Consider the following 22,740-nt stretch of genomic DNA (forward strand, 5'->3'; position numbering starts at 1 on the left):
TTTCGTGATGAGATTGAGGGTGCTGTGATATTTGGAGGAAGTACATCAGATCCGTTTTGTGTGCAAAAAGGAATTCATCAAGGCTATATACTAACCCATCTTGTTTGGTATATTCTTCTCATTACTTCTAAAAGTTCTTTTCGGTGAAACAAACCTGAGCATCCCTCTACATACCAGGGCTGATGGGAAGCTTTACATCATCTTATTACTCACATCCAAGCACTATTGTGAATACTTACTTGCAAGTAACGTTTTATTCACTGATGATGCAGCATCCATAGCACATACTCCAGATAACCTTCCAAGGCTTATGGTCAAATTTGATGCTGCATGCATGTTGTTCTCCATGTCTGTGAATGTAATGAAGACTGATTATGACACAAGAATACGCAAATATGCCTGCCGTAAGATCAGATGGTCCCTGTTGAATGTAACTGACTAATTTTGCAACCTCGGTTCACTAGTCTTAAAGATCTTCTCTAGATGAGGAAATAAACACAAGAATTGGCAAACCGGTGAACACTTTCAGCAAGCTCTGTACAGAGGTATAGGACAGCAAACACTTTCTGGGGGCCACAAAAGTCTTTATCTATCAATCATGCGTGCTTAGCACCCTCTTGTAAGGTGCTCCTTGTAGAAGGAACCTCTTGGGTGTGAGGTTAGAAAAGGTCAATAATGTTTACGGCATTTGATGCCCCACATATTGTCTACCATGCAGCCACAATATTGGTAATTAATGCAACAGAGGGTTGGATTGGATGTATCGAATGGTGAGCACAGCTTGAGGCTACAGAGTGTATTTGAACTGCATAGTCGATGAGTAACTTACAACAGTGCTACATTGCTAGTGGTGTTGGTACAAAACAGAGCAATGGCAAAGATAAACAAAGCAATCATTGCAACATATCTGTAACAACAGTTGCTGAAGTTGACATTTTGTCTGAAAGGAGCCCAAGAAATTTCACAGCATGAGAAAGAAGTGACATATGAAATATTAGTATTTCTGCAAGATGAGTCAAGTGGTGTCATATACACTTGACTGTGCAGACAATGTACACGAGGAGTATAATAATGATAAATGTGCTTGACTAGTGAAAATGACATTGAAACAGGTGTTGAGCCATTTAGTTCATGATCCTTGTTGGACAGGGAACTGCAAATCCTCTCTCCAGTGAACTGAACATAATTACATATGTGGAAGAACATCTGCAGCAAAGGAAAAAACAGATTTAGAATAAGTTCGCAGTAAAATGACCATATAGTTCATAAAAAAAAACTATGCATATTCAAGGGAGGACAAGGCATACTCGCTACAAAAACTGGTGTTTGCTCATTTGAAGGATGTTTGATACAATTTACAGGATGTGCATGATAGTGACCTACTACGTTATGCACATCAAATAGTGTGTAACAGATTATGGTGATTTCAAGGAAAGCGGTAGATGGTTGAATAACTTCAAACAGTGCTACAGAATTGGAAGACATATGATAGCAAAATTTCAAACAACTTTGACGATGCACGGCAAACTGTGGAATCGGCCCGAAAACTTGTAGATGAGATAAACAAAACTTATCCCGTCATTCAGTAAGGAATTTGTTTACCATTTCCACCAATCAAGATTTGAAAAGGAAATGCTTATGAAAGGAACCTTGGAAATTAAAGGTACCAAGAGAGTTGTATCAAGATCAACCGACATCAATGGCTTAATGCATTTGTATACAATTATGCTGACTGTTAATCTAGATGGTAAATTGGCTGGAAAGTTATTTATTGCGCTATGAGAAACTGGAGGTGCTCTGGCCCCTTGAGACTCTTTCTCATGTGCGTCATCTTGCAAGGGCAGTAGGGAATGTTTACATCACAGCAAGCAAGAGGGGAGAACGGGTGTAAGAGAACAACAGTTATGGTATGAGCACTGCCTTTGGCCAATAGCTGGTCAAAGTAACTTGCTTTTGTTTGATTCCTGGTCTGTGTATAAAAATTATGCTCTACAAACTATTCCTCCCAAAAAGGGAGACAAATTCAGGCTCTGGATGTTTGTTTCTTCCGTGCCTATAAAAAATATTATTGCACTATCTACACCTACACCTTAAAGGACAGCCAGTTTCACAACAAGCTAAACGACAGACTGTTTTGCATTCAGTTGCACACCATCACATTCCATCAAATCTCATCACCCCATTACATCAATATGATTCTATATGCATTCTTTAACAGTGAATACCTAGCTGAACATCCTGCACAGTCTATAACTCCCACAGAGGTTGCCTTCAATCTTGATTGTGCAAACCTTAGTGATGACTGTGGAACACCTTTTTTTCATTCAATGTTCATGGTGCAAGTTTGTTTTGAACATTTCTTGAATCTCAATAATGCCCATTTTGTGAAGTGTGATACATACATCCCATGGAGGGTTGATCTCTGCATCTCTCAGACACACTTTTTCTGTTGCCATCCTGATGCACATGGAGAGTCATTAGCAGCTAATATTTTTCCTGTCATAACTGTTAACAGAACACTTTCAAATGAATCTTACTAAAGACTGAAATTGTGTCCTCGCACTCAACAGGTTTCATGCAAGAGCTGGACATTATATGCCAAATAAGAATGCAAGCTACACCTTCAATCTGCAGTGCTTACAAATGTTCTAGGCATAACGCTGAGGGACCATGTGACTATCGAAATGGTCCTGAATGCTGCAAATTTACCTAGTATCGCTGCCACACTCAGGGAATGTTGCCTCCAGTGGCAAGGATACTTACATTGTATGGATCACTCTCATCTTACCCGACACACACTACTTACTCAGACAGCATATGCCACGAGACCCCGTGGGAGACCTGGAATGCACTTTAAAGCTCACATCAAGCAGCACGACTGAATGCATTTCATATTGACTGTGACAAATGGGAGAAGCTCACTGAGGACTGCAGCAGATACAGGAAACTCATCAAGGATAGCAGCAAGTTTCACGATGGCACCTGGCTCAACAACTTAGCTTTGAAATGCACATGTAGACAAGAGCATCTGATGAACCATTATTTTGGTGTGGTATATACTTGCCCCACCTGTGTATGTCAAGTGAGTTCTTGCATTGGACTTCTGAGTTACCACAGAAAGTACCTGAGTGATGCTACTTGAATCTTCCATTAGGAAGTATAGGCCACTGGTGACTTTGCCTCTGCTTCTCCTTGTATACTTCTCAGTTGCCATTTTTATCTAATACTGCAAAAAAAGTATTTATGTGACTTAACACAGACTTCTACCATTTGATTACATAGAATTCTACCATTTGATTACATATTGGCACAACAAAGATATGTTTTATACAAGCATTTAAAAAGTGGAAAGTTCAGATTGGAATATGAAAAAGTGTGAAAAGGATAGATTGTTCCTCAGTATAAAGATGATGCATTGAATTGCACGCATTCACAACGAAATGACTGTTACACAATGAGCTTTGAGCCAAAGCCTTTTTGAGGAATGATAGGAAAACACAAACACACAAGCAGGCACACTTCATGCACAGTTGACCACCATCTTCGACCTATATGGCCAGGCTGTAACTGCTGCGTTGAACAAATAACTGCTACATTGAACAAAAGCAACAATCTGGAATGGGGCAGAGAAGAGGGGGTGGGGGGGGGGGGGGGGGGCAGCAAGGTATGGGTGGAGAGAGAGAATAGTGCTGGTCTCAAGGAGCATGCAAAGACTAGAAGGTGGCAGGACAAAGCTGTCAAAGGCAGCATCACAAGACTGTAGGCTGGTGGTGGTGGTGGTGGTGGTGAGAGGGAGGGGGGAGAGGGGGATGAAAAGTGGAGGAGAATAGCAGAGAGGGAAGTGGAATAACAGAGAAGGGAAAAGACCGGAGGGTGTGATACCAGGGAGTGGCACATAGTGAGGGTGAAGGAACATGAATTGGGAGGAAGTGCCAGGACAGACAGGGCAGAAATTAGTTTCATGGAGTGTGTGGGATCAATAGATTACCACAGTAGGCCAGGATAATTTCAGGACTGGAGAAAGTGTTGTAAAAACATTTGCATTATGTGGAATATACTTCCCAAGTCCAAATATTGCGATAAATTGCAGGTGTAGTTAACAAGGTATTCTTTTTCTTTGTTTTTCACTATCCAGAGATTTTCAATTTCTTGCTTGATGTCTGTTAAGAATTGTTACAAACTTTGCACCAGACTATAAAACTCCATTCTGAGCCATATGCAGGGATGCATAGCATATATGGATGTAGTTTTTACTTCAAGTAATTTAATTATGAATTCCACAGTTCATTCTAAATCTACATGTGTTATTAACCACAAATGCCTGTAAAGAATAAATGTATTCTAACGTAAGTGCAAAAATCTTTAGGTCCTTGAACAACTTCTGCAACGATGGCTGCTTATGAACTTCTCACAGTATTCTTATTGCATGCTTCTATAGAATGGGTACTTTTCTTTATCTTAGCTGCATTGCCCCAGAAGACTATTTCATGGCACAGTACTGAGTGAAATTAAGGAAAATATGTTAACAGTATTATCTGCACATCAATATAATGAAATGGTTATAATAGAAGGAAACATTCCACGAAGGAAAAATATATTTAAAAACAAAGATGATGTGACTTACCAAATGAAAGTGCTGGCAGGTCGACAGACACACAAACAAACACAAACATACACACAAAATTCAAGCTTTCGCAACCAACGGTTGCCTCGTCAGGAAAGAGGGAAGGAGAAGGAAAGACAAAAGGATATGGGTTTTAAGGGAGAGGGTAAGGAGTCATTCCAATCCCGGGAGCGGAAAGACTTACCTTAGGGGGAAAAAAGGACAGGTATACACTCGCACACACACACATATCCATCCACACATACACAGACACAAGCAGACATTTGTAAAGCCAAATGTCTGCTTGTGTCTGTGTATGTGTGGATGGATATGTGTGTGTGTGCGAGTGTATACCTGTCCTTTTTTCCCCCTAAGGTAAGTCTTTCCGCTCCCGGGATTGGAATGACTCCTTACCCTCTCCCTTAAAACCCATATCCTTTTGTCTTTCCTTCTCCTTCCCTCTTTCCTGACGAGGCAACCGTTGGTTGCGAAAGCTTGAATTTTGTGTGTATGTTTGTGTTTGTTTGTGTGTCTGTCGACCTGCCAGCACTTTCATTTGGTAAGTCACATCATCTTTGTTTTTCAATATAATGAAAGATATTCGTAAGTGCAAGTCACTCAGCACTGGGCTTTCTGGTCAGCTTACCAACGTGTTAACTTCAGTGTTCAACTGTTTGATGTGAACAAATGGTAAGCCTTGTCCATCACTTTCCTAGCTGTGCCCAGAATGACTGTGTTTGGACCAGTATATCAGCAAACATCACAAGTTTTTGAAGAGTGCTCCTATGTCCCACATAAATTTTTCATGCAGAGCAAGAGTGGGCCAAGCACCAAACATCGCAAGACACTATATTTAATTTTTCCCCAGTTTGAGTTAGCCTTATTCCTGTCATGCCACTTCTTAATGTTACCCTCTGGTTTCTACTGTCAAGACAGAAAGCCATCCTTACACGGGGAATGCCTATAACACCACAATTTTAGTTTCCTTAATTATATATAATAATAATAATAATAATAATAATAATAATAATAATAATAATAATAATAAGAGTCGAGGGGCATGAAAGGGAAGCAGTGGTTGGGAAGGGAGTGAGACAGGGTTGTAGCCTCTCCCCGATGTTACTCAATCTGTATATTGAGCAAGCAGTAAAGGAAACAAAAGAAAAATTCGGAGTAGGTATTAAAATCCATGGAGAAGAAATAAAAACTTGGAGGTTCGCCGATGACATTGTAATTCTGTCAGAGACAGCAAAGGACTTGGAAGAGCAGTTGAATGGAATGGATGGTGTCTTGAAGGGAGGATATAAGATGAACATCAACAAAAGCAAAACGAGGATAATGGAATGTAGTCGAATGAAGTTGGGTGATGTTGAGGGTATTAGATTAGGAAACGAGACACTTAAAGTAGTAAAGGAGTTTTGCTATTTGGGGAGCAAAATAACAAATGATGGTCGAAGTAGAGAGGATATAAAATGTAGACTGGCAATGGCAAAGAAAGCGTTTCTGAAGAAGAGAAATTTGTTAACGTCGAGTATAGATTTAAATGTCAGGAAGTCATTTCTGAAAGTATTTGTATGGAGTGTATCATTGTATGGAAGTGAAACATGGACGGTAAATAGTTTGGACAAGAAGAGAATAGAAGCTTTTGAAATGTGGTGCTACAGAAGAATGCTGAAGATTAGATGGGTAGATCACATAACTAATGAGGAAGTATTGAATAGGATTGGGGAGAAGAGAAGTTTGTGGCACAACTTGACCAGAAGAATGGATCAGTTGGTAGGACATGTCCTGAGGCGTCAAGGGATCACCAATTTAGTACTGGAGGGCAGTGTGGAGGGTAAAAATCGCAGGGGGAGACCAAGAGATGAATACACTAAGCAGATTCAGAAGGATGTAGGTTGCAGTAGGTACTGGGAGATGAAGAAGCTTGCACAGGATAGAGTAGCATGGAGAGCTGCATCAAACCAGTCTCAGGACTGAAGACCACAACAACAACAACAACAATAATATAGTTTTATTATCTACACCATTAGAAGCCTTGAATACAGCATGGGGGGAGGGGGTGATAGGTTTATAATTAGAGGTCACTTCCTCATCTACATTTTAATATGTAAGATTATTACTGCATCCTTCAGGAAATATACCTACTAAATTAAATGTAGAGGTATTTTTGTAATGAATTTTTTGAACACACAGAATTGTCAAAATAAAACAGGTGAGGCATTGGCGACCATTTTTTGGTGCATAATGGCGTGTGTCTTGAGTTCTCAAACCTGGACAGACTGGACTAGCTTCACCTTACAGCTGAGGATCTGACGTCCTTGCACCACATCACTCAGAAGACAGGTAGAACTGAACACATGGATATTAGACAACAAGCTTGAACTTATTCACAATAGAAATTTGTAAGAGTAATGATGCAGGTCATTTTCAATAATACTTTGACATGATAATACTTTGATTCCGCTTGTACAGGTAACTGAAGTCACATTCATGTTTAACATTTCTACAAGCTTTCACTCGAGAAATGTTTTCTGATGTTTATACTAATTTCGGAGAGTTTCATAATTCTCTCCTTGCTGTTTACGCTGGAAATCTTTTGGGGTCAGTTTTGTTTTGGATATCCTGTGCTATTTTTAACACAAGTGACATAGAACTAAAACTGAGCTGCCTAAAAGAAAGTATTCTGTATAATTATTACAATTTTATTGTAATAGGAAAGCTTGTGAAATGGATAACCAAAGACCACAGATTTAATTAAACAATATATAGGAAGATCTACATGGGTGATAAACGGCAGCTGGTGCAAAGTGAGCGTTAAGGAAGACAAAGTTTACTCAACTCAGAAAATTTATGACATTATCCGTGTCTGACAATCGTCAAGAATGTCGGCTACAGTAACTTAGGCTTATTAACGAAGTAACAACGACTCTTCCAGAGAAAATTCCACAAGTTGTAAACAATGCAAATGTTAATATGCTAACAACAAATTTACAGTTACAAATGAAAATAGAACCCACTGCAATAGCACAAAACTGCTTAAAAATGTATGGGTGAAACAAAAAGAAAAAAGGTGTCTTGCATAAGGCAGAACTTTTCATCCCATACCCTTGACTGATGATCAGAAGCAGGCATGTTTAGAGGCTTCACAGGAATTTGTCAAAACGGTGGATGCGACACCCAATTTCTTGAACCGTATTGTCAATGTTAATGAAATCACCTCATCAGAAAAAGGTCAGAGCTGAAAAGTCACACATCAAAATTATGCTCATCACCTTTTTTGATAGTCAAGGCATTATCCACAAGGAATTTCTACCTGAAGGAATGATGTTGAATGCAGCATGGTACAATGAAATTTTGACCCGTTTCACACAACTTCTACACAGGATACGACGCCAGTACACACGACAAGGATCCTGGTTTTTTTGTTCACGATAACACTCACCCACACAAAGCCAATATCATCAAACAGTTCCTGGCAAAAAAGGAGGTGGTGCAACTTGAGCATCCACCATTCTCGTCGGATCTCAATCCTCCAGACTTCTTTCTATTCCCTTGACTCAAACTCGCTTTGAAAGGAGAGGGATTTTATGATATTCCCGGCTTTTGAACACCATCCCAAAGGAAGACTTTGTACAAAGTTTCCAGGACATGTATCGCAGAGCTCAGCGGTGCATAAAACATAATGTGCCAAAAAACATCTAACTTCCTGTTGAAAGTGACGTTTGTTGACCTATATGGATTATGTATTCCTGCCCAGTATGTGAGGCCCTGTCATAGGTGAAACCCTGGCCAACTGCATGTTGTTTCTTTTTGGAAATATATGAGGTGGCAGGGTTAGGTGAGACATCCTGTATTTCTTCCTCTGCCTTTAAAATCTATGATGCTTTTAGTTTTAAATTAAAGCAAATTTTCCAGTTTGAGGCCAACATAATCTAAATGAAACCATACTAACAAATCTAAAAGTGACAGTATTTATGGAGTCACACTGGATTCCAGTTCCTGAAAGCATTGAGAAAAAGCCATTACTGTATTTATATCTCTCATTCCATGAAAGACAGTTGAAATAATCCAAATATGTACATCTGGTGGACACACCAATAACCAAATGTAGGAGACTGCAGTCTTTGAGCATATGAATCATTTACTTACTCCCATAAAAGATATGAAATCAGGCTGCAGAATTCTTGCACAATCAAAAACTTTCTTATTTCCTAGATTCTCATAAATAAATGAAAATATCTGCAGTATCTCAAGCATTCTTATGTCTCAGGTACAACTGATTACAATCTAAATTGCTTGTAGAACTGATTTCTAACCACAACTTGAAATATTGTCAATTCATTTGGAAGAATACCAACTTACATTAAATGACATAAAGCAGCTCTGGTACAATAATTTAGTTGGATGATAAAGATATGAACCATTGAACTGATACAGTCCCTGTATAATTTAGTACTAAATCTTAATTTCACACGTAATTAATAACTAATCACATTTGTCATTTTGAAAGGGTGCTTCATTTATTTAACATTGGAATCAGAAGTTTTAACAAATCTACAAATTAATCAGAGGTAATAGGGCTATCCAAAATTTTTATTCAACCAATATATGGATATTATTATGTGCTATATGTATCTGAAGATACATGCAGCCACTCATTCACACACACATATACATATGACACCCCTTCCATAACAGTCTTTATCACGAACACCATTAACACATATCAGTATTTCTCATAGCACCAATAACTTCACTCATCACACAATAAAGTTCCCTGGATAAACATATATACAAGTTAGAAAAAAAGCAATGCCAAGGAAACCTTGAAGACTGTAATCTCTTTCAGGAAGCAATGTTCTTCACAAAGATATTGACATTATCACTCAATTTTGTTCTTCTTTTATATATATATAAAAGAAGATCGTTCCTCACAATGTTTGATTATTGCATTTTTTTTCAATGGTTAACCCATCAGTTTTTGTATTCTCAGCAAATCAGTGCAATTATTTTAGGCCTACATATTAATCTAACATATTTAAATAAGTTAAAAATAAATACATGTAATGTGGACTACTCATTGAGTCAGGAATGTAGTGCCTAGTGTTTTCATATAAAAGTTATTACCGACACAAGGAAAGCCAACCTGTGGTCTCTGTCTCTAGTCTGTAATGATATTTCTACTGCACAGAAAATCAAAAGCCTATCAAAACTTAGGCTGCAATTGTAAGTTTCAAATGAGACACTGTGTGTGTGTGTGTGTGTGTGTGTGTGTGTGTGGACCCGCGCGCACGCATGTGTGCATGTGTGCACACACATTTTTGCTCGATAATGAACAAATAAATTTTGCAAGCTTGTCACGTAACACCCAATATTTTAAATAATAAGAAACAATTTTTTTACTGCCTAGCAGAATTTTAAAAATAAAGGGATTGAGTTGTATGTCTAAGATAAACAATACTGAATTAAAAGTTGTTGAGTCACACATAATTTTTGGTACTAACTTTATTTAAAACATGTGTAAGAACTACTGGATTAACACTACACTATTATCTCCAGTTATGAGTCAAGCTTCCATCTGTCATACATCACCAATTCAAAATCTGCCTAATGCTATTCATGATGAAACCAATTTTCATGTAAGGTGGCAGTGAAAAGAACGGCAACTGATTGTCTAAATAAACTGCTAGGAGAAAGAAAAGGATTCAAAACTAAGTTGAAGCAATAAATGTATTTCAAGTCTTATTTGAGCGCAGCCAGGATGTGTTGCAATAAAAGTTCAAATATTACATTTATATGCAGAGAAGGGTGTGGAAATGTGCTTGTACAGCACAAAATTCAAGAAAAGGAAAGCAAACTTAGCAAACAAATATTTGATTATTGGTGAACATGTTGTGTGCTAGAGTATTTGATTTAACTGAATTTCAGATGAAAATTTTGAATGGCGCACTTGAACACAAACAAATCCCAGAAACAAGATTCATCACAGACACTAAATGGTAGATAATTTTTACACTGCAAAATATTCTCTTAAACAACTCCAGCAATAAATGAATGCTATGCAGGCGAGCACCTCCACTATATTATTATTTTGTTCCCTCATTCCACTCCCTCAATTTTCTGTTCTCATATTAAATTAGTGCTTAGATGTTTAAAATGATGTTTGATACAACTGACTAAAATGAAGAAGAATCTGCAGGAAATGCCTAAAGCCTGTAAATTTTTAATAATGTACAAAAATCCAGGTACACTAAACCTGTTTATGAAATGTCACTTACTCTGCCCCAATTAAAATGATATTAACATTATTTTTTCTACCTTCTTTCAAATAACTCAGCATTACTTTAAAGTAAATTGCTTAGTGAAATCTGTGACCTATGTGGCAACTATGATATTTGGTGAAAAACTGAAAACAAGACGTCATCATCAAAGATTTGTAAGGGTGTATGTGAGCTCAATGGCTTCAAATGACTTATTGAGCATTTAGAACAGAGTAATGCACCAGAGTGGATAGAAAACTTTTACTGTTACACAGTAAGTTAACTCACTGCACACTCTTTTATGTTACACATAATAACCACCCAAGAGGAAATAAAGAGAAGTACTTCTGAAGAGGTCATCTCACTATCAAAATTTGCCAAATACTTGATATACTTTCTGGAGGTGACATGTTTACAGAAGTCAAGAATTAACTAATGATGATGGAGGAGGAAGAATTTTGCAGTTGCAATGATTAACATTCTGCTACACCTGCACATATATCTATAACAGTGAAATTTAACACTATCTCTAATTTCCTGTGGGGCATGAGGTCTTTTATATAAATGCTGTATGTTCTACATCACCATATGCCTTTTTGTCCTTCAATGGAGTACAACTGGCATTTTCTATCATAATTTGCAATGAACAACATAAGCAACTAGTCTAATGGCACTTACAAGTAACTTTGCATTTATTTGTCTTCCATACTGTGGATACTATCAACAAGGCTTAAATGTTAAATTCTCTGTAAACTGAAATCTCTGCTGAGATACAAAATCGGATTTCACTGTTGTTTAGTTTCCATTTTCTCTCTCTTCAATTATTTCACTTGATAAACATCCAGAAACTGCTTTGAAAAATGGCAGTATCAATACCCATAATAACAGCTCTTTGAAGACAAGACAAACATCAACTGAAATGTGAACTCTCATATGATGCTGGGTGAAGAGCCAAAGCAAAGGGTACTGCTAACCACCAGAAAAGTAATTACAACTGTGCATCTTGTTACCAGCAATTGCTACCTAACATATGCACTGATGAGAAAAACAGACAGGCAATTACAACTAACCACAAAAATACAGTTGGTAGTTAATTTGCAGATAACAATGAAAATAAAAGAGAGGAAAACAACCATTTGTGTGTGCGTGTGTGTATGTGTGTGTGTGTGGGTGCACGCGCGCGCACATGTAGGAGGGAGGGGGAGGGAGAGGATTGTAGTTGGTAGCAAGATAGGACTGCAACTAAGGTACAATAATATATAGAAAACAAAAAATAGTTATCAAAATTAATAAGGTAATTGAAAACGTTCGCTCTCTTCACACACTGAAAATGTTCGCTCTCTTCACACATTCCAATAACATTGCTACAAGCAATCAGAATATTAAAACACCACCAGCCACCTCAGGTTTAATAACTGTCTTGCATCTCTTCATTAATTTCTTTCTGCTGCAGCAGTACAAAATTTTCCTTTTCCTTTAAAAAATATCTATCTTATAATTTTCTTGATCCCCTTGAAGACAGAAATTTCATTAGGGGTATTCCTATTAGATAATCAGTGATCTGCAGCAACACAGTTACATTCACTATTTTCAGACCAATTTCTTGTAATTTATCCATGAAAAATGTGACTCTTAATTTTTTTCTTTCAAAATTATAACTGACATTTTCACCATGTCAAATTTCTGGCCTAACTGGAAAAAGTGGAGGAAAGTGAGAAAGCTCAAATCTATTTACTCTGATAATCAGATCTCCAAGTGGTTTTTCACCACCACTACTCTCTCATTTTTAGTGTAATGAACGCAAATATGCATTCTATTGACAATCTTTATAGTTGTCTCTTCCATACCTGAGAACAAATGAAGAGTGAGAAGACAACACAGCCACAATATAGTCAGCATTTTCAAGGAATACATATCAGCCATCACTGAAGCTTTTGAAATTTGTATCATGACCCAAGGACTGTAACATGACAAGGTAATATAATGAATAATGATGAAAATTATCAGAAAGTACCATCTACAAAATTACAATCCTCCAAAATACAATAGAATATACAAGTAAAGACATCATCACTCAAGTTTTCTCTGTTTGATGTTCAGTTATTATCATCTGCCATAAAGAAATTCTGTCCTAAAGATTCTAGTCTATATAGTTCGATCACAACCAGACAAAGAGAGCTGCACCAAAGAACCACAACACCTTCTAACAATTTTCCACATATATGGGTACACAGATTGACAAACGGAGTGGGTGTTGCAGTCAAAATCAACACTGTCTGAGACCGCAGTTGGACAGAAATAGAAAAGATAAGAATCATCTTATGCTGGCCCAGTCTCAGGAAAGACTGGTTGATTCCTACAGAAAAATGGCATTAAATGTATTACACTCACACCAATAAAGATTAAAAGTCATATTAGTAATGTTTAAGATGTTTTAGGACTTTGAAATATGTGTGTAAAATGGCTGGTTATATATGGATTAGACTATTAAACAGTTGAGGAGATGTGAAAGGAACATCACTGACACACTATACTAAAACAACAAGGAAAATGCAGCTTTGGCACTGTCTTGAATATTATCATGAAACGAAATATTATGTACCCAGTATTATGATGAAAGTGCAAAGTGTCCAGGGCAGATGCGTAAGGAATGTTTTAAAATAAAGATTAAGTAAATCTAATAAAATGGGATGGAGGTTCCAATTCACTTAAAGCTTGGGATATGAGACTCTATTTAGTAAGATATCACTGGCCTTCTCATCTGTCAGGGCTGGGAAATACTGAGAAAATGTGTATTTCATGGAATAACTATGCAGGTTCAGAAAAGTAAATGAGCATCAAAGGGTGTAGCCAGTACTGGGAGACAAACTCTGGTGTAAGTGGAAATATGGCACCAACAATACTTCACAGTCTGCCTGGAGAGCACGCAGCAAGTACACTAATTGCACAGCTTGCTGTTCCTGAAGAAAGGGAGTGGTTTGGTCATCGAAATATTGTTCAAATATGGAATCAACAACTCATTTGAACACATCAAAGAACATAATTAAAGAATAAGGCAATTGTTTATCCAATCTCTAACCACATTAGAAAGTCTTATCAATGAATCTATGTTTATAGCTTTCCTTCACAACCACCCACTTTTTAGACTTCTCTACTTTTCTAAGTGCATCCCAAATTTATGTAGATAGTAAATGTTTCCTATTCAGTAGAATGATTTGTTGGTGTAAATGTTTTTGTTTGGAAACTATGTTTGACTACTGTATCACTTCTTTAATAATAAATTTGGTGCAGTTTTGCCTATAGAGCATAGACTGACACAAAGGCTCTTACCCAAACATAAATCAATAATGGCTGGCTGGACAGACTACCACACAGTAACAAGGAGAAGTTCTGATTGGTGGACAGATGCATATAAGGTACAAGCACATGAATAAAGAGTTAAACAATTTAGAAGAAGTTATATTTACTTGTGTCTATCCACAAACCAGTCCAACTACTTTAAAATGATTGTTGGTCTGTCAGCTGAATCACACACTATTGTTAACCACAGGCTTTTCATTATCCAAATTAGAAAACTTTTCTAAACCAAATCAATTTCAAAGTGTGTGTGTGTGTGTGTGTGTGTGTGTGTGTGTGTGTGTGTGTGTGTGTGTGTGTGTTGCAGATGTGACTGAGTGTACAAGTGTATCGACATAATGATGTTACGACAAGCTAACTGTGGTGGAATGTGAACAAAGAGCAATATTTATTGAATAATGTTCTTTTAAGCTTTCGATTGTCAGTAAACTGAACAGATATGTACAATCAATATAACAAAGATGACCTCTCTATCGATACAAATTACCAGTGAACTGCTAAACTCTTAACAACAGTGACAGAACTAAAAGTAAATTTATGGTCTGCATACAGTCTTCACTTTCCTTAAGAAAACATTACCTGACTGTTCTATTACACTGATGTGTATTCCAAAAATTTTAGAATCAAATTTACTACTTCATGGGCAATAAACACTGGTTTGATTAATCATGACAGATTAAAAATGGGATTTGGCCATATACACATTGTTCACTGACAGTTCTATTTCTACGATGCCTTCTGCAAATGATTCACAAACAGAATGACAGCTCCAGGCTGTAATTACACCTTGCCTTTCCATTTCAACTTCACAGGGCTTCAAAAATACCTGGTTCGTAGGGTCAGTAATGATGATTTTCACAGATTATGATTGTTGTGGCTACCACATGGTACTGTCCATAAAATCTGAGAACTGTGTTTGTGACATACAAAAGACTATCATAAAACACAATTTCATTCATTACATTTCCTGCAGATTGGCAACATGCACTTTACATTTTTGTAGTTTTGTTAGGGCTAAACAAATACTGTTCAAGCACATGAAAGTGCAATTAAAGTGGTACATTTCTAACCAGAAGGAAGAAGAAAAAAGACTAAAATGTACAATACTCTGAATTTAAGAGAATGACAACTAAAATTAATTTTAGTCTGATGTCCCTTGGATGTGAAATGCTTACATACAAATATCACCACCAAATAATATTGGCTGATTTTATAAACCAACATTATTTACACACAAGGCTTCATTTCTAAAACAAATTATTGCATAGGAAGGATGTACTGCGAGTACAAAGGAATGTTTGTGCCAACATAAACAAACTGTTGTTCCTTTGAAACAAGTTATCAGAATACTGCCAACAAATGCAGAGTCTGATGCATTAAAAACAGCAAAAAATACCACATACATAAAACTTAGTCAAATTATGAATATTAACTAGAAAATAGTGATAAGCATGTACCAGGAAAAGAATTCTGCTTTCACAACAATATAATGAGTCCTTATACTGGACTTATTAAATGCACTGTACAGGACAACAATATTAAACGGAACAAATAATGAATATGTATATGATTTAACACATTAAGACCATTTCCATAACATTTGATATGCTCATAAATAAATAAATCATTAAATAAAAATAAAAATGTGTACTTGAAAATTACAAAAATATATTAAAAAAGACTGTACAAATAATAAACTTTCATTTTTTACAAGAGTAAAAACAGTTCATAGGATAAATAATTACATCAATGGTTACTTCAGATCCTTTAGTTCATTTTCTGAAACTGAGTATTTTGTTATCATCTCTCTCCGCTTTGAAAAATATTGTAAAGTTTGTGACAACAATATGAAAAGGTATCAAACTGAATAAAGGTAGTTACAAATGTGTACATAACTGCAGTAGATAATGCTGTGTAGTCACAATATACAAAGTAAATACTAAAGGTTGTATAAAGGAAAGTTCCCATCATGGAAAAAGAGGGAAGGCAGCAAAAATGAGGCATTTCATCAATATAGGACATTAAGTACACAACAGAAACATCTGAAGAACAAATGCCAGAAACCACACTTATGCACCATAGGAGCCAATAAGAGTTATCCATTTACAATAATATGTTGCCGACAAACACTAGGACAAGGACAAGGGAAAAAGTCAAAAGAGAAACAATAAAATGGAAAAGAAAAACAAGACCCTGCATAACAAAAATGCTATTACAAATAATGAAAACATAAAACCAACAGACAGAAAAATATTTACATGCACAGACAAAAAGAAAAGTAAAATAATAAAAATTAGTTTATCACAGTTAAAGACAAATTTTGGGGGTAAAGCAGTGAAAGGAGAAAGAGGACAGGGTGAAATTAAATAAATGTGTCAGACATAAGGATAACAAACTTAATTTCCCCTTAAGGTCTGGTGAATCACATATGAAAGAAATATCTTCAGAAATGGAAAATCCATGTTGGAATGTAACAATATTATGAAAAGGATAGTTGCTATTCACCATACAGTGGAAATGCTGATTCGCAGACAGGCACAACAAACAGACTGTCAGAAAATGAGCTACAGCCAACAAGGCCTTCGTCACACACACACACACACACACACACACACACACACACACACACACACACACAGACTGCGGCCATGTGTGTGTGTGTGTGTGTGTGTGTGTGTGTGTGTGTGTGTGTGTGTGTGTGTGTGTTTTTTCTATCTCTGACGAAGGCCTTGTTGGCCAAAAACTCATTTTTTAAGAGTCTTTTTGTTGTGCCTATCTGCGACTCAACATCTCCGCTATATGGTGAGTAGCAACTATCCTTTTCACAATATTGTTAAATATCTTCAGAAGATATGTAAGACATTAGTAGTTGAAAGCGAGCCCCAGCGCCTTACATAGAGCAACAAATATTGATAGTTCTGGCACTGAAGAGCACGTATGTGATTGGAGAACAAATACCAAATTTCACTCGTTTTTGTAAACTTCTAAGGAGCACACAACTATCTGCTGTTCATGGTGCAAGCTTCCTTAACACCAGTATACATATGTTTACCATCAGGGACAGGCAATGAGAAGTAGTAAGTGGCTATGTAGTATATGCATATATAATGCATACGTATATCCAATTATACCATTGCTCTGATAGTGAGACACGTCATTACATAAGACAGAGAAAGTAAGCACAAGGTTTTTATGGGGACACAATATCCTGGAGGATAATAACGTGAATAATTTTTTAGAGAAAAAATGCCTGAGTGTACATACTCTAGTCACAGTGGTATGTTCCCCAAAAGACTCTTGATGTATGGAGCCTCTATACATCAGCACTCATATGCAATATTAATTGAGTAACTTTTTGTTACAATATATCATTACAACTGCCATAACAATCAACAACATTTCAACTTCCATACAGAAACTTCCCCTTTAACTGCAGGCTCTACTTCAACCAGCATCTCAAGTCTGCACCTTCTGTAAAGGACATAATCCTAAAGCACTTACTCATAGACCCTGTTCACTTGTTGAAGATTTGCCCTGATGACTGACACAACAAAAGGTATTTGGTACATTTACCTCACAAACTGAGTACTTACTACTACTGGAATATTGAATGCTACTATTTACTACTGACAAAAGCTTCATTTAGTTATTCCATGGCCTCAAAACTTTCTGGCTAATGTGGCATAGTAGGATAGTATGTGTATGATATTACATTGCCTTGCATATTATCCCAATTCTATTGGTTTCAGTCATTTTAATTTTATCAGCTATTGGGGGCAGTGGGCAAAGGTCTGGTCTATGTTACTGTACTCATCACAGATCAAATTGTGTATCTCTCACACATGTAACTGCTTCATTAGAGCATTAGCCTGCTTGGTTCCACAATGCACGCATCAGTTATAAAAGAGACATAAGAAGTTTACAACAGCTGCTAGACTTACTATAGAGAAAACTGTGGTCACACACTATTTGTAAAATTTTAAATCTGGCAGGCGTTCAAGGGAACTGAAGACTGTACAAGAATACCACTGGAGGATATACACTAAGACACCTGTTATCTCAAATGGCACACATTACTACAACATCCAATTAAACTCTATAGTGGATGAATGTGACAAGGGAATATGCTTTTGTAACAATCATGACACAATCAAACCAGTGGTGCTCTGTCACTATAATATTAATAGGGGGGCAATTTTATATAAAAGAAGGACCAGCAGTGGAAACTGCATTCTGTGTAATCCTCAAACAAGTAAACAGTGACTGTCAATGTTAAATTTAGAATTGAATGTTGTTGTAATCTGGACTGCACAAGTGAATGGAGTGTAAAAACAAAGACTGTGGGCAGCTCCCCTTCCTTGTGGACATCTTTTTAGTGTTAACTTACACCCTAAATGATAATTTCATCACTGGAGTCTATATACTGGAGATAAGTATGTTACCATGTCAGAGCACAGAATCATAACTGAAGGGGTTTTCATCATGAGTAAAAACAGTAACAGAAATTTACAAGCTTGGACTGCTTATTTTGAAGCAAATTTTCAATAATGCCAGAATCAATCACAAAGTGAGTCATAACTTCATAAGATTTTAAATGTGTATGCTTATTATAAGTGACCAAATAACATCACTTTAAAAGCAAGTGTACACTTAGTGAAATGCAAATTTCATTATGGCTAATGAAAGTTTTACAGGAAATTTGTCATTTTTAATAGTAGGCTATATAACAGCCTTCACCTGCCCAGTTACTGATGTTAAATTTTACAAAAAGTCTGAGAAGAATTTCGGAAGATGTGATATTTCTGTTTCAGCATCCTCTTCACCAAGAACTGTATCATCTAAAGAATATTACCACCTAATATGTGCAAGGATTGTTTGGTATTCCATGTCCACAACTTCAATATTCTTTCAAATTACTTATGGGCAGTTTCTCTTCAACAAATGACTAGCTACAAATTCAGAACTGTCCAACATCCTTCCTCTGGTCTTTGTCCTGTTTTAACTGTTCATAGATCACATTCTCACAGTATAACATACAAAATATTCATAATTTCTTTTTAAATTGTTCTCCCTAGACCTATTTCTTTTTGATTATACACTACCTTCCCCCCTGAGTGGGAATTTTGTTGTACTCTTTAACACACTCTCAAATCTTGTCATTCCTAGAATGATGTACTGAAGAGTTCAGTTAATTTTTTGGAGTGCTGTATTAATGTCTCTGACAGTCATCACATGTACCAAAACTATGCACTATGTCTCATGCCCATACTTTGTTCTTATTACTGACCAGCTTGTCCAGGGATAATTACCTTCCCTCTTCATTATTAATTACTGAAATGATCTCTGCAGCTATAGGTATTCAGTTGACAACATTTATAATTGTCTTTTGACTTACTGAAATTTGTTCTTTCATCTACCTTTACTCAAGTTCGATATCCCTATTTTAATTTCACATTTAGATTATATAAAAAGATATCACTTTCTCTTAAGAGAATGGAAGTCTTATGCTTTGCAGGAAATGCAAATAATTATAAGAATAATAATACGTTAAGTTACTAATCAGTCCATTAGATAACACCGGGAGAGAGGATTGCAAAAAGGGGATGCACCAGCACATAGGATGGTAAGTGAACACTTAACATTAGTCTTTTGACTAGATTCCTTTTTTTCTTAAAAAACTTAATACCTAGCACACTGTCTTGTAGAAAACAGAAGAAATCCTTTGGATTAGACACCAGTTTGTTGATTCACACGATCAGCTAAACTAATGACACAGCAAGAATCTTGTGGCATGCTACACTATCACAGCTTGCTCACTCTGCACACAGTAGTGCTGAATGAGAACTTCACGAAATAGCCAACTTGGGACTGCTGAAGATATGACGCTATATACAGCTGTCAGGATGCTGACTTGAAAGAGATTTTCGAGATTTTGCCTTTGCTTCAGTTTTTCCTGTGGGATCTATGCTCACTTTCCTTGGGTTTCCAAGAGTCACCAGGGCCGATGCAACTGCTAATCCAGCTGAAAACAAGAGTAGTATATTTGTGTGTAAAACTTTTAATTCTATTAATTAATTAATTCTATTAATTAATATTCACATTATTCTACCTAAAAAATAAAAGAACTCTATAAGTAACATAATTTCAAGTAAAGTAGTCCAATTATTACAATATCATAAGAAGATTGAGCTAGTCATAATTTTTTTAACTATCATTTTGTGTAGGAAAAGCCACGTGTTTACCTGACTGCCCTGGAGGCGTATACATTTCGCCACCTGTTGGAAGCCTGACCAGCAGGGACAAAACTGCTGCTCTGTTTCCACAACAAGGCTCAAGTGCTATGGGACTTGGTGAATCCTGTAACAAATAAATTCTTACAAGAATGTCTACAATGATGTTTGACAACCCATTTCAAATAAAGAACAAGGCAACAAAGAAGGCATCAAACACACAACAATGTTTAACAGTGCTGGATGGGGCACTGATTGGAATTTGTGGAGTAGTGGCAGCAGTAGATATCGTGTGTTTAAAAAAAGGAGGAGGATTAAAATTAGACAATTTGTGGACCTCAGTGCTAAATAAAGAAAACAGCACTAACACTTCCAAACCACAAGCTCCATAACAACCATCAACATGACTCCATGATCTTAGGCCTTGGTTTGATGACATCATGTTACATGCATAAGTATAAACAGTTCATCTTGCTGGGATTGTTTAAGTCAGGAACTGCTATGTGAGTCTTTATAGTCTCTGGTTATGTACCAGCATTGGGGAATCAAAATTTCGGTACAGAAATATGACTTGAACCACAGCCTAATGTCCATAAAACAAAAAACGCCATGGACACAGAAACTGGCCATGAAAACCTGCGCTGTGTTAACCAGTAATCATTCTTCCCGCAGACCATTCACAACTAACAGGACGGGGTAAGTAGCAGTGGCACGCAAAGTACACTTCACTATATACCATACACGGCTTGTGAATACCCCTAACTTACGTGATATGTGGGACCAAGAGATAACCATGTAAGTTGAACTTGCATAAGCTGGGATCCAATTTTGCATATAAATCCAAACAAATTATGTTCAGTTGGAATTGGAGACTAACAAAAACAACATATTAGAAAAAAAGTTTAATAAAATGTTCAACAATACAAGTTATTGTGATGTAGAAAGCTACCTAAAATGTCATGTGATGAGTCAATTTTTTTTCTTCTTCCTACTCAAAATTTCCTCGTGAAACACTAATAAACTTTTTATTCGCCGTTCTGTAGCATAAATGAGCATTTCATTGGAGTCTATTTGTTCTAAAATTTGTAATCCATTTCCAACTAACTCAGGTCTTCTGTCAAATTTGCAACTGTCATTTAATCTTCTGACTGAAATTATTCTCAGGTTTCAGGTTGTTCATTGTTTTGTTCTTGCTCATGCGTTTCTACAAACTTATCAATTGTCTCAGCTCATGATTGTGTGACTTCAGCAGTTCTTGAATTTCATGACCATCCAACTCTAAATTTAACTCTCTGACACAACTGGTCACTTCTTCACTCACATTATGAATTTGATCAGGATGTGGTACCGATTCCCCCTGGGTTTCAGATAGGGGTGGGTTGGTGTTGAGGTTGGGAATAGGGTGTGAGAGTATAAGGAGGGAAAGAAAGAAAACTGGACAGTTTTTCCCGATGCCATTTAAAGTTTTTTGTGAAATTTCATTCCACGACTATTCAAAAATTCTCATTAGATCAAAAACATTGAACTGCTCTCAAAAGTCTTTAGCGGAGGGCTCACTGTTTTGTCTAATAGCTTCACATAGAAGCGCAAACTATCTTCTCATCTAGTAAGCTTTAAATGTTTTAATGACTCCATAGTCCATCAGCTGAAGCATGGTGGTTACATCTGGTGACAAAAATACAACTTTCACAAGTGTCAAAATTGATTAGAGTAACAGGAGGATCACCTCATGCACTGTCCATTAACAACATCACTTTAAATGGGTTTTGTTTTAATTGGCAATAATGTTCAACTTCAGGTATGAAGCGGTGACCAAACCAGTCCTCAAAAAGGACAGCTCTCACCCTAGCTTTAGCATTCAACTACTAAATCAAAGCCAACCCAGCTTTAGATGTATTTTTTATAAATTTTGGGTTTTCTGAGCGATAAACTAAGAGAGATTTTAATTTACAATCACCAGCTTCATCTCCCAGTACGTACTGCAACCTACAGCCTTCTGAATCTGCTTAGTGTATTCATCTCTTGGTCTCCCTCTATGATTTTTACCCTCCACGCTGCCCTCCAATGCTAAATTTGTGATCCCTTGATGCCTCAGAACATGTCCTACCAACCAGTCCCTTCTTCTTGTCAAGTTGTGCTACAAACTCCTCTTCTTCCCAATTCTATTCAATACCTCCTCATTAGTTATGTGATCTACCCATCTAATCTTCAGCATTCTTATGTAGCACCACATTTCGAAAGCTTCTATTCTCTTCTTGTCCAAACTAGTTATTGTCCATGTTTCATT

General features: G+C 36.7%; 1 protein-coding gene across 1 annotated transcript in view; it reads right to left on the minus strand.

Moving 5' to 3' along the window:
* Positions 1 to 10,608: 10,608 nt before the first annotated feature.
* Positions 10,609 to 22,740, minus strand: part of LOC126174932 (attractin) — a 281,000-nt gene continuing 268,868 nt past the window's right edge. The window contains exons 22-23 of the mRNA XM_049921387.1: positions 20,466 to 20,580; positions 10,609 to 20,245 (exon numbers count right to left, since the gene is read on the minus strand). Coding sequence (XP_049777344.1) covers positions 20,109 to 20,245; positions 20,466 to 20,580 — 252 coding nt within the window. The 3' untranslated portion in view covers positions 10,609 to 20,108. The remainder of the gene's footprint in view (positions 20,246 to 20,465; positions 20,581 to 22,740) is intronic.

The sequence above is a fragment of the Schistocerca cancellata genome, chromosome 3 (genome assembly GCF_023864275.1).
Source record: "Schistocerca cancellata isolate TAMUIC-IGC-003103 chromosome 3, iqSchCanc2.1, whole genome shotgun sequence".
NCBI lineage: Eukaryota > Metazoa > Arthropoda > Insecta > Orthoptera > Acrididae > Schistocerca > Schistocerca cancellata.